The sequence below is a fragment of the Mesocricetus auratus genome, unplaced genomic scaffold, assembly GCF_017639785.1.
Source record: "Mesocricetus auratus isolate SY011 unplaced genomic scaffold, BCM_Maur_2.0 Super-Scaffold_100025, whole genome shotgun sequence".
In the NCBI taxonomy this organism is placed as follows: Eukaryota; Metazoa; Chordata; class Mammalia; order Rodentia; family Cricetidae; genus Mesocricetus; species Mesocricetus auratus.
In genome coordinates this window covers 7847912-7866050 of record NW_024429206.1, presented here as the reverse complement: position 1 = coordinate 7866050, position 18139 = coordinate 7847912, and the positions used below count along the sequence as shown (strand labels likewise).

Below are 18139 nucleotides of genomic sequence, written 5' to 3'. Positions count from 1 at the left end.
CACTCTCAGAAGTTGGAGGTGCCTTTGGCCATACTGTAAATGGGGATTGCCTCTACTTTTCAATTTAATGTGCCGTCGTCTTTCTTCTTCTGTGGGTCCCCAGAGTGGGGGGCAAGATAGAACGTGTTCTGGGGATGGTATTTCCAGAGTATGACCTGAACACTCAGCCAGGCGGAGGGTTATTAATAGTCTGCCTTTAGCGCCCTGCGGGACTCTGGTGCCTGGAGTGGACGCCGCTGGAGGCAGAGAGAGGGCGGGGCGGAGCTGAGTAAGAGGAGGAGAGAGTGCGGGAGAGGCTGGCTGGACTCGGACGCCACGGTCCCTCCCAGCTCCCCACCCCCTCCTGGAGCCCAGTTGTTCTCTCAGCGGATTCTCAGGGGCTGGTTCATCACCTTCGAATACTCCTGTGACAGGAGGTGCTTGCAAAACCCGCCCCCAGCCCCCAGCAGCAAATAAATAGAAGGATCCCAGCCCAGAAGCCAGGAGAAGTTTCTAGGCGCGCGTCCCTGAGGTTTATTAAACTCCTGGCTGTGCTCAAGACCTCAGCGGCGGCCCTGGCTGGGAGCCTGGGAGGCGAGTGACTTGCTGATAGCCTGGTGAGGTGGGACAGACAGAGGCCCTCTGGGATTCTGCTGGGCCTGCTTGGTGGGTCACGCTTGTGAGCCAGGACCCCAGCTCCCTTCTTGGCAGCCGATGGTTGGGCTTGTGGCTAACAGAAGATCAGCATTTTCTGAAGAGGAGGACTAAACTTTGACAACCATCTCAAGCCACATCACCTTGCTGTGTGACCTTGGGTAGGTGGCTCTGTCTTTCTGAGCCTCTATTTCTCTCCCTCTGAGCTCAGCAGACACCATGGCTGACGGGCAGTTGCCTTTCCCGTGCTCCTACCCAAGCCGCTTGCGCAGAGACCCCTTCCGGGACTCACCGCTCTCTTCCCGCCTGCTGGACGATGGCTTTGGCATGGACCCCTTCCCAGACGACTTGACAGCCCCTTGGCCTGAGTGGGCTTTGCCTCGGCTCTCATCTGCCTGGCCCGGAACCCTAAGATCCGGCATGGTTCCCCGGGGGCCTACAGCCACAGCCAGGTTTGGAGTGCCTGCTGAGGGCAGGAGCCCCCCACCCTTCCCCGGGGAGCCCTGGAAAGTGTGTGTCAATGTGCACAGCTTCAAGCCTGAAGAGCTGATGGTGAAGACCAAGGATGGATACGTAGAGGTGTCAGGTGAGTGAGGAGCAGACAGGCCAGGGTCTGTGTGTGTGTGTGTGTGTGTGTGTGTGTGTGTGTGTGTGTGTGTGTGTAGGTTCAGCCCTGATGGAGCTTCAGTAGAAGGGACCTGTGACAGACGATGTGGCACAGGTGATCTCAGGTCCCAGGAATGCAACCTAGATGTTATCATCAGGGACAAGCGCTTCTCAATGGGCTACAGAAAGAGTCTGAATGTGATCCAGTAGCTGGGGTCCTCAGCGCATAGTGCCCACCTGGCAGGGCCAGATTGGATATTTTGAAGTAGACAGTTTAATATAAAGAATAGATTGATGCATGGAGGACTTCTGAGGGGGTTACAATACCCCAAAACCACGACACTGGGTGTGGGAGGGGGTGGGACAGGATGAATTCTGAGCCACCATGCTATCAACAGACTAGGAAACTGAGGCTAGGTCATGGAAGCACTACATCGGTCTGCCTGGTACCAGAGCCCAGGGACCCAGCATCAGGTAGCACCTGTGTTAATACAGCCAGAGGAGGCGGCTGTATTAACTGTCCGCCTGTCCCTTTTGGACTGAGGAAATGGAGGCCCAGAGAGGTTAGCATAATTTGTTCAAGGTAGCAGAGAGTTCCAACACAGGCTGCCTTGGGAATTGAGGGACATGAAAGGGATCTACCTAGCCATCTATTTATTTGTTTGTTTATTTATTTATTCATTTGAGCCAAGTTTCTAAGCTGAATTAAAATCTTTCAGTTAAAAACACACAAAATAACCCTACCACCACACCAGCAGCAGCAGCAGCAACAAAAGCCACTTAAAAATCCACTTCCCTGTGACCCTTCATCCCCTGACTATCTACTCCCATCTTGCAGCTGAGGAGGCCTTGTCCCAGGTCATCCAGTGAGTCAGCAAAAGGACCAGAGCAGACCTTAGGCCTGGCCACCAGCTTCAGGCCCAGGGCTTTCCCTACCCCATTGCACTCTGGGAGACAGAATCCACTGGAGGGGAAAAGACAGAGGAGACAGGAAGCCTGGCCCCTGGTGAGCTGGGCCTCAGCTTTTTTTTCTGCCTCCCTTCCAATTAACAGGCCATTAAAAAGAGCTTGTTCCTGGCAGGGGCCTGACGCCAGAAAATCAATAGCAAGCCAGCTGCAAGCACTAGCTGGGCAGGAACAAGCCCCAGCAGTGTTCAAGGGGGCCCAGGGGGGATTAAAGTCACTAGGAGTAGAACTGTAAACATCAAAGGCTGTGACTGTGGGTGTGGCGGGGCGGGCACTCTGGGGCTCATGCTGACGTGGGTGTGGGCTCTGCACTGGCTGGTGAGCCCACACTAGCTCGGCTGCTCGCTCACTAACAGGACCGGCTATTGCTTCTTCAGCTGTCTTGTTCGGTTTTGGACATCGGGGTCCCCACGGGTCCTCAGGAAGGGTGTTAGTAGACTCCGACAGGGCAATTTTATATGGCGGGTGCATGGATATTAACAGCTTGTTTCTGTAAACAGAAATACAGTGGTAGCCATGGTGTGGGCACGTAGAGAGGTCCCAGTAGATAATAAAATGATAAACACGACGAGACCTGGGTTCAAATTCCAGCCCAACTGTGAGGCAGCCAAATGGACACCAACTAGGAGCTTCGGTTTCCCTGTCTGTGCAATGGGAATTATGGTCCTTCCTGTCACACGAGGCTAGTGGGAAGATGTATTAAATGCAGACGATAAATCCAGAACATGTGTAAAATGGAGTTAGTAGTGCATCCTGCAGACTGAGATCATCACCATCCCACCCTTGTTCAGTTTTAATTACAGTTGTTTAATGCAGAGGCTTCCAGATCACCCACACCCTGAAGCCTTTTCTTCGTCCTCATCTGAAGGTACTCCTTAACAGGTGGAGTCTGGCAGCCACAGGCTGAGATCTCAGGCAGGAACCTTAGTGATCCAGAGGCTTGGGGGTGTATCACGGAGCCTCTCTGTCTCTGTCTGTGAAATGGGGACACTGGAACTAAGACAAAAAGATAAACCCTGTACTTGTGCGGCTAATTGTGGTCCCAGCTATACAGACTCCAAGCCCACCAAGAGTATGTGAAAAAGCTTCCCTGAAAGGGATTTAAGAACTAAGGTCTGGAGCTTCCAAAGGGGAAGCCAGGGAGCAGAGCCAGTATCCTACCTACACCATGCAATTAGAACCTGTTCTCCCACAAGCATTCAGGCCAGACCTTTGCTCACCGTCCACCTGAGCTGGCTTACTGGGTGGTTACTCACGATGCTTTTTTAGGAGTGTGGGTAGGTTTGTAACACCGCCCCTGCCCATTTTACAGATAGTGAAGCTGAGGCCTACAGAGACTAACTCACCCAGCACAACCAACCACCTGCTTCCTCTCTGTCGGTATATAATATTTTAAAGTCAGGTCCTGCCTAGAGGTTCATTGACTGACTCTAGTTCTGACTGTGAAGCTGTTTAGACTTCCCACCCACAACCCCTGAACTCAGCTCATGCTGCCTCACAAAGAAGAGGACGAGGTCAGATCTGCCTCGTCATCTGCTTCCTGGTGTCCAGGGGAATGGATGAAAGGTTATCCTGAGTTGCAGATGATGCCCGATGAGCCAGAATCATGAGTAAGCCTCTGCCTCATTGCAGGACTTCTCAGAGTCTTCCCTTGTCCATGCAGTTTACAGATGTGAGAGCCAGCCCCATCTTATCTGACCATGTAGCAATACCCCGGCTCCAGGGAAGTGTTTGGAAAATGTGGGTTCATGATTTCCATCATGCATCACCTTCCTATCCTGCAGCTACCAGCCAAGAATGATCCCTTCGGGGCCAGGCCTTGTTTAAGGAAAGACTGGAGAGGCTTTTGACCTGGTCCCAGGGCTCTGGTGTCCCTGGAAACATCACCTTTCCTTGATGGCTTTTCTCATACACTCTGCCCCATAGAGGCAGTGCAGCCGCAGCTCTTTAGGGCACCTGAGAGACAGCTGCAGGAGATCTCTTCTGTCCTGGGATTGGCAGAGATCTGTCTGTATAGTCATCATTTCTTTCTTCTGTGTACAAAAAGGAAAACAGAATGATGCTATAAGATGTAAGTCAGAAAGCAAGCTAGTAAATGAAAACGTGCTGGTTTAACATCAGATGCCCAATAAGCAATGCGCTTATGCAAATGATATGCAAATGACATCAAGATGACCCGCCTCTTTCAACTGGTATGCACCACAGGCTCTCATTATAGAAACCTTGAAATCTTTCCTGCTTAGAGATCCTCCCTCCCTCCCTCCCTCCCTCCCTCCCTCCCTCCCTCCCTCCCTCCCTCCCTCCCCTGGCCTGTACCCTTTCTCAGAACATGGACTTCTGAGGAGCCCCATTTCCCTAAACATCAAAGTTGAGTGACCAGGCTCCCCTGTGCGGCTTGCAAGGGCTGTGTGGCTCACTCCATGGCTTCTCCTGGGGCTCCAGTAACATCGTTTCCAGAACATAGAGAAACATGAACTGAGACTCAGAGAAGGAAGGGTAGAGCCCTGTCAGGAAACGTCTGAGCCGGGACTGGCGTCTGGCTCCCGGGACTCTGCCACCCTTTGCTCTGTCGTGTTTGGCCTCAGGTACATCACGTGTTCAGGCATGTTCAGGGTGGTGTGGCCACGGACTTAGGGATCCTCTCTGAATTTCAGTTCCTCTGTGCAAATAGTGGTGGTTATAAAGTCCCCGACTAAAGGAGTTGGCATAAGTGAGTTGCTGAGAACAGTGGCTGACACCAAGTCCAGACTGCACAGGTGCCCCTTGGCTTACTGTGCGACAAGGGTCCCAGAGACCCCATCATAAAACCCAAAGTATCCCAAGCCGAAATTGCAGTGGGTCAATATGCCTGACCTATCAAACATTACAGCCGAGCCCCGCCTCCCTGACACTGGCCCGCTGTTAGGCAAAATCGCCTCACACAATGTTGGCTTTATTATATAGCGCCGACTGTCTCATGCCGTTTGCTGAACAGATGCAGACAACAGTTGGGTAAGACTGAGTGGCGGAGGAAATTCAGAGGCAGTGTCTGTGTGAGCTGGCAGTTAGTGCTCCATCCTCTTCATCGTTTGCCTCCAGCCAGCAGGAGGAGGGCAGGGTGCAGAAGAGCTGAGTCAGAGGCCCTGGCCTGTCCCCAGTGGAAGCAGGCTCCTCCAAGGCCGGGGCCTCAGGGAGGGGACCAGAGAACAGACAGGGGCCACAGGCACAGAGTAGGTGAGTGTCACATAGCTGAGCAGAATAGCCTCTCGGGCTGACAGCACATACACAGAACAGAGAGCTCTGGCCTCCAGACACTGCAATTTAAAAGTGGATTCTGGTCAGTATACCTTTTTCCCCATCCTGAGAGGACAAATAGTACTGTTTTTCCTAAGGACCATGGAGCAATACAGGCCAGGCCTTAGAAGGCCTCAAGCTTGGCTCAAATCCCAGAAGTCACTGGGTTTGGTGTGAAGATCAAGTTGCAAGGATTTTTGGTGCAGAGAGGAGGCTTCTGTTGTTGGAAGCCTCGTGAGTGCCGAAAAGTAAGAGGCTGTCTGAGGGAGCCTTGCAGTGGAATGAGATGCAGCCATTAAAAATCAGGAGCTCCTGAGTTCCAGTCCTGAACACCTACATAAAAGCTCGCCACAGCGGTTTGAGCACCAGGGAGGCAGAGGCAGGAGGAGTCCAGGTACTTTCTGGCCAGCAAGCATAAACCATTCGGTGAGCTCCAGGTTCCGTGAGAGACCCTGTCTCAAAATCAAAGTTGGTGCCCCCCACAACAAGAAGGCTCAGCAGGTAAGAGGCACCTACCTGCTCCTGAGCCTGACTGTCTATGATTCCTGCAAGCTGTCCTCTGATTTCTGTGGCACATGATCCACACAAAATTAATACGTTAATTTAAAAGGCAATAACATAGTAAGGTGAATAAACAATTGAGAATTGCTCTGTGCCCCCCCACACTCATGCTGTTGAAGAGTATTTGGGGAAAACAGACAAGTAATCATAATTTCTCGGCCAGTTGAAAACTGATTTCCAGCCAGTGTATAGAGCCCCCTTGGTACAATGCATGTAGTCTAGAAAATCCATACTTTTTAAGAAGCATTTTCTATGGCTGGAGATGTAAACACGTTATTCATGACGGCTGTGAGGGTGGGGAGGGTAGGACTAGGGGTGGTTGTGGTGTCTTTTTTTCTCCCTTGTTAATTTATTTCCTACACTTTCTAACATACATATGCATTATCTTGTAATCAGAAAAGGTTATTAAAGGAATGATTAATGGCACAGAGTATTACTAATGCAATCACCTGTAAATGATGAGTTTAAGACAATTTGGACCTCCGGGAGATGCTGCAATCCCCCCTGGGTATTTATAGTCTGGATTCTGAAGCTTGCCCGGAAGGCCTCCTGAGTGGGAATGTGGAGCCTGGGCTCTGGAATGTGACCTCTAAAAGGAGTGGAGTGTGCAAAGGACAGGTGCTGACAGGTGGCACAGCCAAGCACTAATCCTGTTTGTTTAAAGAGAAATTTAAGACACCCTACTTTAAAAGATGACGAAGAATGAGGAGAGTTGAGAGGATCACGATTGCTGTGTGAATTATACAGTATAAAAGCCAGCTTGGTCTGAAGCCCTTCTTGTACTTTCATCTTCATCTCCATAATTGGGAGAAGGAGCCCTTAAGGGGCGTGGCTTGTTAGAATTTGTGTCTCTGAGGAGAGGTCCCTTAGGAGAGGTTGGGTGTGTCCGGCAGATGGAAGCATTATTCCAGGCTGGATAAGGTGGCCTGGAAGGCTCAATGCAAGTCCGAGGATGGAGGGGCAGGAGGCCAGAGCAGCCACACACCTTCTGGGTGACCTTGGACCCACTCTGGGACCTTAGTTTGCACTTCAGTTACAACAGGAGAAAGAAAGCGATCCGAAGACCCAGGGAAGGGTGCTGGGTGGCCAAGAAGCCCCAGCTTCTTGTGGCTTCGTTTCTTTCTTGTGGCTCCTGGGACCTGCTGGCCGGCTAGGAGGTAGGAGTTAAGTGGGAGGCTGGAAGTTAGGGAACAGGTGTCCCAGTTTAACAGTTGTCAACAAAACATCATCAACATCCTCTCTCCTGCCCGTCATATTAGCTTATCTTCCACCCGCCTGGGAGGTGGGCTTGAGTCTGGATGTCAAACAAAGCCTGAACTCCACACCACTCCTAAGCTACCAAAGAAGGCAAAAGCAACTTAGAATTTGAATTCAAGCCCAAATCCTGAATGAGGCCCAAGGGATACAGACTCTAACACATGGCGATGCTCCTGTCTTCCAGGCAAACATGAAGAGAAGCAGCAGGAAGGTGGGATTGTCTCCAAGAACTTCACCAAGAAAATCCAGTAAGTACCCTTGCAGGGTGGATCTCGGGCAGGCGCTGAGGGTGGGACTCAACTCTGGGATCCTGATTTCCTGGGAGATATACTCAGGCAAGGAATTGAACTCTCATACCTCAAGGGGAGAGGCTGTCACAATAACCTGCAATAGAGGCCCCCAAGTGAGGGGGTTAGATTGTCATCTCATCGGCTCAGTACCCCATGAGGAGGGCATTGACCCCACCAGAGAACAGAGAGGCAAAATGATTTGTCCTTCTTACACTGAGCACTGGAATGCTCACCCCCCCCCCAGGAGGCACTGACAGGAGGGTACCAAGGAAGACCCACTTAAGCCTGATCCTCCCAGTTTGCTCTTCTAGGATCGTGTGTGTGTGTGTGTGTGTGTGTGTGTGTGTGTGTGTGTGTGTGTGTGTGTGTGTGTGTGTCCCCGTCCATCCCACCATGCACATGCATGTGCATCTATGCTTATGTACTGTATGCAAGGAGTACATGGGCTCTTGTACTCACATAGACGCTAGCGGCAGATGCCCAGTGTCCTGCTCTATCATTTTTCACCCTTTCCCCTTGAGACAGGGTCTCTCACTGAACCTAGAGCTGGACTAGCGGCCAGAAAGCCCACACCAATCCTCCTGCTCTCCCTCCCACAAGACTGGGGTCACAAGCACACATTGCCACTCCTGGTTTTATCATGGGTGCTGGGACTTTGAGCTCAGATCCTCATGTGCCCAGCGAGCAGTCTTGCACACTGAGCCATCTCCGTGGCCCCTCCAATAAGCTATCTTCCACTACAGCTAAGATACTACCTGTGTGCCTGAAAATACTGGCTCAAGCTGTTGTCTGGTTTCCTGGGATCACTGACACCCACCATGGAGGTTTGGAGGCGGAGACACTGCTCTAGGGGAAAGACAAGTTTGACTTAAGGGAGGGATTCTCGTTAGCTTTGGTCTTATGAGAGCAGGAAGCAGGCATCCAAGCTGAGCCGATGAAGCATGGCCACACCCCTAACTGGCAGTGCCCGTGGGGAGAGGAGGCTCAGGGAGGATGCTGGCTGTATTAGTGGCTCGGGTGCCTGTCATGAACCCTCTCTCCAATCAGCATCACTCACTGGTGTGTTTCTGGCCCTGAGGTCTTTCACAGCCATCACCGTCTTGGCCTCTGCAGTGAAAGTACATTCTGGGGGAAGTAAATCTCCAGTAGACAAAAGGGCAAGGCTTAGGTCTATAGTAGGGATTTAGCCCTGCCCCCAAACAGGTCTGTATAATGGGATACTGCTCCAGTATCCTCGAAGGCAGATGGCCTTAGGGTGCTTCGTACAGGCAGTAGGTGGCCGAGGTTCTCGTGATGGTGTCTGAGCTCCACACCAGCCCTGGCAAAGGCATCCTGTGGCAGACAGATTGCACCAGCTGAATTCCGAGATTTCTTTCAGCCTCAGGAATCCACATCCTAGTCTCCGAATGCATGTGCCCTTTCCTGACCCCAGTCTCATAACCCTCACGGTTCTCGGAAACCCGTGGAAACTTCCTGATAAGGCAAATACCAACCAGTTTCTTCTTACATTCGCTGGCTTGCCAGCATCGGCGACCTTCACCTCTCTCCCCAGCTCTAGATCAGACAGAGCTGAGAGAGAAGGAAGGGAGGGAGGGCACTGAAAGGAGTCTCTCCTTTCAGAGGCTCAACCTGGCTCAGCACAGAATCCCAAACAGGGAAGAGCTGAGAGAAAGATGCAGCAGGGAACACGGTGAATATTTAGAGCCATCCAGGGGGTGGGGAGTGGCACACTGGGTAAGAGCTTTTGCTCTGTAAGCATAAGGACACGAGTTTGAATCTGCAGTACCCATGTACAAAGCTGGCCGTGGCTATACATACCCTGGCATTGTGGGGCTGAGTGGTCACTGGTCTGCCAGCCTAGCTGAAGGGGTGAGCTTCCTGTGAGAGACCCTGCCTCAAGGGACAAGGCAGAGACACCCAGTGTCCTGCTCTGGCCTCCACATGACAGGTGCACATTCCCTCACACCACTCACATTAGCACATCACACACACACACACACACACACACACACACACAGTCAAAGCTGGGCATTGTGGTTCACACTTATAATCCCAGAACTCTGAAGGCTGAGACAGGAATATTGTCACAAGCTAGAGGCCCACCCAGGCTACACAGTCTATCCAGGGCTACACAGTGAGACCCTGTCTCAAAAAGAAAAAAAAAGAAGCCAGTTTCCCGTGGATTTCCCCCACCTCAGAGGCCATGCAGGAAGCAGCTCTGGAAAGTCAGATTAGATAGACAAACAATCCTCAAGTTGTTGAAGATAGTGTAGCTACTCAGCTGCTGAGGGGTGGGTTGTTGACACATGGACTGCCTGTGTTAGTTAGCTTTTCGTGAATGGCAAATGTCTGAAAACAATATTGTGATGTGGCAATGGAGAGCCACACAGAAGTGAGAAAGCACTCACATTCCGGAGGCCTTTTGCTCTGCCTCTCTCCTTATTCCGCATCCTCCCCAGTCTACGAGATGGTGCTGTCTACATGAGGGTCTGCCCCACCCCAGCTCTTAATCGACTCTGCATCTTTCCTCTCTGAGGTCCAATGAAGTTGATAATCAAGATTGAGTCTCACTCTATATACCTAGGACTACCCAAAGCTCCTACTCCACCAACTGAAGGTCCCTAGGGTCATCCTTCATCAGCATAGCGTGCATCCATCCATTGTGAATGGCCGGTGTCCAACTGTGCCATTTACTTGTTGAGTATTTTGACTCCCAGCCCTGGTATAGAGACCTCCCTGCCTGTATTAAGATAAAACTAATGGGTCTCTTAGAGTGACTTGGATAGCTATTCTGAGGCTGCATCCCCTGCACTCCCTCTCACATGGGCTGTGTTAGGGAGTTGGGAGGACAAGGATGAAGTGTTGGGTGGTGGGGATTAATATTAGTAAGGCGCCCCAAGGTTAGAGCCACACAAGAGTGGCTCTGGCAGATGGGAGAGGTCAAGGAGTCAGGCTGGAGACTGGGATAGCCTTGGGTCAGAGTCAGGGAACCCGGTTGCCTTTCCCAGGAAAAGCCCCAGAGGACAGAAAATTTACTTTAGCCAAGCCTGGGGTCCTTGGGAGATGCCACCTCTGCAGAGAGCTACAGCAAATGACTCGGGCTTGGGTTTGGAAGTGCATCCTAGAAGCCTGTTTGTGTTAGGTGAAAGAGAGTTTTTGGGGTTGCTTAGCAGGTTGGAAGCAGGCTCTTTTCTACCCCCAGCTTGGAGAAGAAGCAGGAAACAGGATGCAGGAAGTCAGCAGGAAGGATGTCCAGCAAAGCACTCACTGTTCTCCCAGTCTCCCATCCTCCCAGGTATCTGGCCAGTCCTTTGTTGGCATCTGTGATATGTCATGGCCATATTATGAGGTCTACAGGCTTAATCCTATTTAACCATTGAAAGAACCCCATTAAGGTTATCAAACTCTCCTAGCCGCTGAAGATCCTGAACTTTGGAGGGGTGGGTGGAGATAGAAGTGAAGTGCTGGTAAAGATCAGACCTGGGTTATCAGAAAAGCCTTTCCGGAGAAAGGAGAAATCTGACCACCGGGTCGGGAGCTGAGGAACCCAAGGCTCATGACACAGACAAGACATAGAAAGAACGATGCTTCGGAGCTGTCGCTTTTGTGTGGACTCTAAAATAACCAGACTTTCCAAGAGAGTAGGGTGTGGCTGTCAGGGGCTGGAGATGAAGGGGAACAGGGAATTGGGGGCTGGGGAGTTAGTTCAGTCTGTATAGTGCTTGCCATACAGTAGGTTCTGTGTTCCAGCCCTAGAGCCCTTGGAGGAAATCCCAGTGTGGTGTCTTGAGCTTGTAATCCCAGGGTTGGGGAGGCAGAGACAAGAAGATCCTTGGGATTTGCTGGCCAGACAGCCTAGCCTAATCAGGGAGTCCCAAATCCCCATAATACATGTGGTCTCAATAATAATAATAATAATGACAAATAATCATCATCATAATTAATAATAAACAAGCTGGGCAATTACTCAGGAACAATGTCCATGGTTGACTCCTGATCTGCACATGCTTGTGCACACATATGTGACCATACCCACATGAAAGCACACACAAACACACACACACACACACACACACACACACACACCACAAACTGAAAAGAGGTACCATGGGATTCGAACACAGGTCGCTGTACCTCTGAAGCCCCAGATCTTCCTGCTGGGTTACAGGAGCTCAGATCACAGCTTCCACACACTGTCCTCACTCTACTCAGCTTCACAAACTTCCATTTCTGCCCCATCACCAGCTGAGGACTTTTTCTCCCTCTGAGGTCTGCTCACTTTTAATAAAGTCAAATTCTCCCCTGATCCCTAAGAGAGGCTCCTGTGGGGGAAATAAACCCCAGGAGGCTAACTCTCTAGTTATTTAAGGTCCCTTGCCCTGGGGCCCACATGTTAAACCAGCTCTTAATGGGAAATGAAAAGCAGTTAGTGTCCCCAGGCCCTAGAGGTGTCTAGGGTATTTAACACTCACCGGGGAGTCATTCAGAGGGCCTAAGGGATCTCTTTAACTTCTTCCCACATACTTGGGAAGTCAGCACTCTGGTGAGAGACCCTAATCAAGTCTACTCACACCTCTAGGCCTCAGTTTCTCCATGTACAAGGTCGTCCTTCTGGGCCAACAGGAAGGTCTTTGGGCTCTGATGTCTGTGCAACTTGCCTTTACGTATCTACAACTGTCTGTCAGGATGTCAACATGAAGGGATGGTGACTGCAGGGCATCCTAGCACCGCGACCCAGCTGCTGGGTCCTCTTCTGACACTGGCTCTTTTCCCTGCACGGAAACAGGATCCCAGAAGTCAGATCATCAGCTCACATTCAGACAGTTGAGAAGCTTCAGAATTTGAACACAGGTCTCCTTGCCTGCAAGGCCCGTTCTATGGTTGTACCAAGGGTGCTCACTGGCTGGCGCACAGCTAATGGTTAAACAGAGTTGGCCCCTCCCTAGCAGTGGGAGGAGCCGTGAGAGGGGCAGTGGGAGGGGGCTCACAGCAAGGCTTTGTCTTCTTGCTTCCCTAAGCTTGGCCTGGCGACTATCCAAGCCCTTCAGCAGCACCTTTGTTAATCTTCAGAGTTCCGATTTGGCATGGTGGCTTTGGGTGGACGTGGCTCACAGGGCCTCGGGCTTCTGATGACAGGAAATGACTCCCAGGGCCCTCGGGGAGAGTCCTGATCACATTCAGGGGTGGGCAGACCACTCCCTGCCTGTACAATAGGCCGAGCTAGTCTGGCCTATGGTAAGGTCTCTGGTCCCTGCAGATCCTGGCTCCTCTGACCTTCCTTCACATGGTTGGTGCTGGGGAAGCCGGAGAACTTTGGAGCCCAAAGTTTCAGTTCTGAGTCCGTCTGCTGGTGGGAATTGTGCAGCTTTGGGCAAATGCTCTATCGTCTCTGAGTCTTAACATCCTTGTCTGTAAGCGGGGTGGGGTAGTAGTAGAATCTTCTTGGCAGGATTCTTAGCAACTGAATATGAATAGACAAGTCAGGTATAACACCTGGAACTTTAAAAGTGCTCAGCGAGTGGTGAGGTTTTTTTTTTTTTTTTTTTATTCTTACCAATAGCGCATCCCAATGAAACCTTTAACGCGACACCATGGTTTGGGTTCAAGTTTGTTGAAGAAATCATACACTGGGTAGCTCCATTCACTCCAAATAACAAAGAAAAAAAATTTAATCCTTAGAACTGGGCGTGGTGACACATGCCTACATAGTCCTGAGGAGGTTCAGGAGCTCAAGGTCATAAGGCCAGCCAAGGCTATGTGAGACCCTGTCCCCTTCCACCTCTCAAATCTTGTGAGAAGTGAAATCAGATTTGAGTACAGACGTCCCATCTTTGGCGCTGAGTCGTTGAGCCTGACTTACCCCGAGTCTGTGAAACAGAAGCTTAATTAAGCCCGCGTTATTCACTCTTCTAAAAATTGACAACATGGGGCCTGAGTTCAGATTCGGACACCCTTAAAAGAGCCAGGCATGATAGCGCTCATCTATAACCAGAGGTGAAGAGATGGGGACAAGTGGATCCCTGAAGCTCATAGGCTAGATAGCCTCATCAAATCCATGATCTCCAGGTTGAGTGAGAGATGGCAAGCAATACGCGGAAGAAACCTGACACCAAGCTCTGGCCTCCACATGCATAACGTGCATGTGCACTCAGGTGCACACCGCAATACAAACACATACACGTATGGAACACACACATGCACATGTTTCCATGCAAAAGAACATTTTCTTCCCAACAAGTGCAATTGTTTCCGCTGTATGGAAAACAACAAATGGGTAAGATCTTGTGTTTTGCTCTCCTAGGCTTCCCGCAGAAGTGGATCCAGTGACCGTATTTGCCTCACTTTCCCCAGAGGGCCTGCTCATCATCGAAGCTCCCCAAGTACCTCCTTACTCACCCTTTGGAGAGAGCAGCTTCAACCACGAGCTTCCCCAAGACAACCCGGAAGTCACCTGTTCCTAAGAATTCAGCCTCGGTCCTTTGTTCCTGTCCCCAGTGCCAGGGAGTCTCTGGTCCGGAGGGTACATACACTACTTTAGCAGAACTCAGATGTTGGGGGATGGGAGGGAGACGAGAATGACCACAGAGTCCCTGGATAACATAGTAATAGATTTCTCCACAGGGTGACGCAATGGGCGAGCCTTGCTTGGTTGCGTTAGGTCAAAGTATTGGGAGGATGTCCCTTCACCTTGTCTGGTTGAAGGCACCATACGGTCTATAGTTGCAAAACAAGTGAAGGGGGGTTGAACACTTCATGTTACATCTTTACCTTGCAGCTAATGCGAGGGTTGCTTTTCTCTGGGGACCGTCCCATCACCCAGATCCCTGCTCTGGGCTTTCTTAATGCGTGGCTTGGTTGATGGGGCCCACTGGCTTACCCCAGTGTGTTTGTAAAGTCTTTGTCTAGGAGAACTTATAGGCAGGCCTAATATCCCCATGTGGGATTTATCAGCCACACAAAACAGTGCCTTTTGCCCCTTACCCAGATATATACGGCATGACCCATGGCTCTCAAACTGTCACCACCAATGATTCTGGGAAGCCCTCAGTTGATTCACTGACTAAGGTTTCCCTTTATTGTGTCCCTTGTGTCCAAGTCAGATTTTTACAGAGAGCTGTCTCCAAGCGGCTCTTCCAGGAACCAAGCAAAGGCCAGACAGCCTGGCATGCAGGCTAGTGGTATCGTGTATGTGGGGGTGGGGGGAATGTGTGTGTCTTTGTTGTGTGAATTGTGCTGTTGTTTAGGAGGAAAATAACAGTAAATAATAATAATACCAATAAAGGAGCTGATGTTCGTAGCATATTGTGCTTCATTTTATGAGAAACTAAATGTTCTGTCACGACGACGATACACACTATCAGGAGTATTACGGCTTTAAGTGATGATTCCTGAGTGGAGAGTGGGGTGGACGGCACACATGCCTTCAGCCAGCTCTACAGCAAGTTCAGGTGTGTGTTTGCAGAGCTGTTCCTTCAGCGCTAGTCCCTGTGTTCTGCCTCTGTCCATTGTGATGGTTCTACACAGCTACAGTCTGTCCTCATGGTTGCAATAAGGCTGGACCTATTAAACAAGAATCTCATCCTACAGCGACAGTTTAGGGGAGGAGACGGCCAAGGGTGAAAGGTTTCCTTGTCATTTCCCAGAAACCCAGTAAACCCAGTAAATGTCTTCTTTGATGTCCTTGGCCTAAAACTGGGTTGTTTGTCTGTCCATACACCAATTCCTGGACCCAAGAATGGGATGATATCATAGTTGCTTTTCCAGTTGCTGTGACAATTTCTTCTGACAAAAGTGACTTACGGAAGGAAAGGTTTGCTTTGGCTCACAGCTGAAGGGTGTGGTCCAAGCATCTTCCCCAGTTAGGTTTGGTTAGTGTATTATTATAGCAACAGAAATCAAGCTATGCCAGTGGCTGAATCCTTACTAGACGTCAGACGCCTCATCTGAAGCTAACTGATTTCATATGTTTAATCACACTAGGATCCTATGAGTTAGGTCCAATCTTGTCTCCCCCATACAGATGGGGAACTGAGGCTTATGAAGATGAAATGTGCCACCCAGATCACACACCAGGTAAGCAGTAGCCCCAGGCAGCCTGGGACTTTCACCCTCAGCCATTACACTCTCCGTTCTCCCAGCAAAGCAAAATCAAAGTTGTAGTTAAGTGAGTCCATCCCAGTTGCTAGGAAAGGAGAGATGACATTGCAGGTTGGGGCTTTGTGTGGCTGACCACAGGAGAGTTAGTCAAGTCAGGGTTGGTGATCAGGCACAGTTCTAAGACTTGAACAAACAGGGAGTGGTGTGAGGTGCCTGAAGGAGAAGAAAACACATGAGCCGAGGAGAAAGGCATGTTGCTGCTGTTCTGAAGTCCAGTGTTCTTCACAAGACTGCCAGATGCCTCTTGTGTCTGTCCGTCCATCCATCCATCCATCCATCATCTATATCATCTTTCTTTCTGTCCATCCATCTTTCTATCTATACCACCTGCTCTTTCTCCCTCTCCTCCCTCCCTCCCTCCCTCCCTCCCTCCCTCCCTCCCTCTCTCTCTCTCTCTCTCTCTCTCTCTCTCTCTCTCACTCACTCACACACACACACACACACACACACACACACACACACACACACACCTTTCTTCCCCATAACCTGATTCCCCATTCTCCTGCCCCATCCAGTTTCTCTCCCCTCTTCAGAAAAGACTGTCCCTTGAAGCCACAGGACCTTGATCACAGACAGCTGTCTCCTTCAAGGATGACTCCCCTACAGTGTTCTTCAGTTAATTCTTTAGGATCTCAGCTGAGCCTCTCATGCTGGCCAGAGCCCCTGTCACTTACCCCTCTCCTAACACAGTAAAACCTGCTGTACTAGGCTGGGTGCTCACAAGGCAAGACAAATAATAATGATGTCGACCAAAACCCATATGATCCTAGCTGGCCCACTTTCAAGGAAGAGAGTGAGAAATAATCGCAATTAGAGAGAAATTCCTACTCCTTTGATGTTTGTTCAGCAAATACTTTTTAGACATCTAGTGTGCACAAAACACAGTATTAAGTATTAACAATTCTTAATAATAAAGGATTCCAATTGGCTATGGTTTCCTCTTTAAGGGGACAGGAAGAGACAGGCAAGGGCTTTATTTCCAGGTCTGTGGATTCAGTTCTGGTCTTACTAAAGGACACTAAGTGGGTAGGATGGAAGGTTGAGCCCCGTGAGTCAAGTGCAGAGGGACTGGATGGAGTTGGACTTCAGTGTGAAGTGGCCAGTGGGGAAGGCTAGGCACAGTGCACACCTGCAAATTAAAAATATGGTGCCCAATGTTGCATTTAAAATCCTTTGCACTGTGATATAAACATGGCATCTCTGTCCCACCTGCAGCGACGTCTTATGCATGCACAGGTGCTTCATATGAGTAAACTTGGGGGCAGGGGTGGGGTAGGGTTTGAGGACAACGCAGCAAAGGAAACAGAGGGGAATTCCTTTCAGGAAGGGACTTGGAGTGAGAAGGGGCCACGAGACAGGACTTCCTGAGAAAGAAGACCATCCCAGGGAGGGCACTTCTCAGGAAGTCACATCATGCTTATCCAAATACTTCAGGAGAGTTCGGATTTCCCAGATTCCTGAACTGTCAACTCACAAAGTAGACTAAGGTCTCATGGTGGACAGACAGACAGACCTATGTCTTGGTGCTTCTCCATTAACTCTAAACACACTGCCTGCAGTGTAAAAAAAATGGCTCACACTTGCTGAATACACAGACCAACGGACTGAACAAACAAAACCCAAACTTCATCCCCCTGCCTCCATCATCCTGTGTACTCTGGACTGTGTCACCACCTGCTTCCCTTCCCGAGGCCCTCTGCTGTTACTTCCTTTCTCCCCTCAGACACACTGTGTTCACTCTCACCCCAGGACCCTGGCCCTGCCCCCAGATCTTTGCCTCACTGCCTCTTTCTTGTGCTCTCCTCAGATCTCCCCTGGCATCTAGCTGTGAATCTGTATTTCCGCTTGCTCAAGTCTCGCGGGTCTCACAACAGGCCTATGTGACCACGGTTAAACCCATCGCCACATACCTTCCATTAAAGCCCTTTCCCCAACTGTGCTGCATTGGTGGCAGGCACACAGGTGTGTTGAACGGGCAGCTCGCCAAGCCTGTCTTTCATAGCTATAAAATGCAATCCAGCCACAAACATACCTTTTGTGGTCTTTTGTGTTGCCCAAAAACGTTCAATAGAATGTTTGGTGCCTTAGAGAGAGCTCATACTTACTGGGTGGATGGAAGAGTGGGTTGGTGGATGCATGGAGCAAGGGGTGTAAAGACGGAAGGAGGCTGGGGAGACAAGAGGATGGGTATATGGAGGGAGGGAGGGAGGAATGGAGGGATGAAGAGGGGGAGGATTGGTGTGTGGTAAAAGGACAGATAGATGGAGAAATGGATGGATGGGGAAGGAATGAAGGGATGAAGGAGGAATGGAAGAATGGGTAGATAGATGGAAAAATGGGTGGAGGGATGGGAGGAGAGAGAGATGGAGGGAGCAGGGAGAGATGCAGGGGGAGGC

At 50.4% G+C, this 18139-nt stretch overlaps 1 protein-coding gene across 1 annotated transcript; it reads left to right on the top strand.

The window, feature by feature from the left end:
* Window positions 1-339: 339 nt before the first annotated feature.
* Hspb8 (heat shock protein family B (small) member 8) lies at window positions 340-14883 on the top strand. The gene is made up of 3 exons (XM_005078985.4): window positions 340-1219; window positions 7481-7544; window positions 13888-14883. The coding sequence occupies exons 1-3, from the start codon at window positions 853-855 to the stop codon at window positions 14045-14047; spliced, it is 591 nt and encodes a 196-aa protein (XP_005079042.1). The 5' UTR covers window positions 340-852; the 3' UTR covers window positions 14048-14883.
* The last annotated feature ends 3256 nt before the right edge of the window (window positions 14884-18139 follow it).

Bases quoted from the DNA above. Each gene is read 5' to 3' on its own strand.
- Hspb8 (XM_005078985.4), top strand. From the start codon at position 853: ATGGCTGACGGGCAGTTGCCTTTCCCGTGCTCCTACCCAAGCCGCTTG. The intron at 1,220-7,480 runs GTGAGTGAGGAG...CCTGTCTTCCAG, and splicing joins TGGATACGTAGAGGTGTCAG to GCAAACATGAAGAGAAGCAG. The intron at 7,545-13,887 runs GTAAGTACCCTT...TTGCTCTCCTAG, and splicing joins AACTTCACCAAGAAAATCCA to GCTTCCCGCAGAAGTGGATC.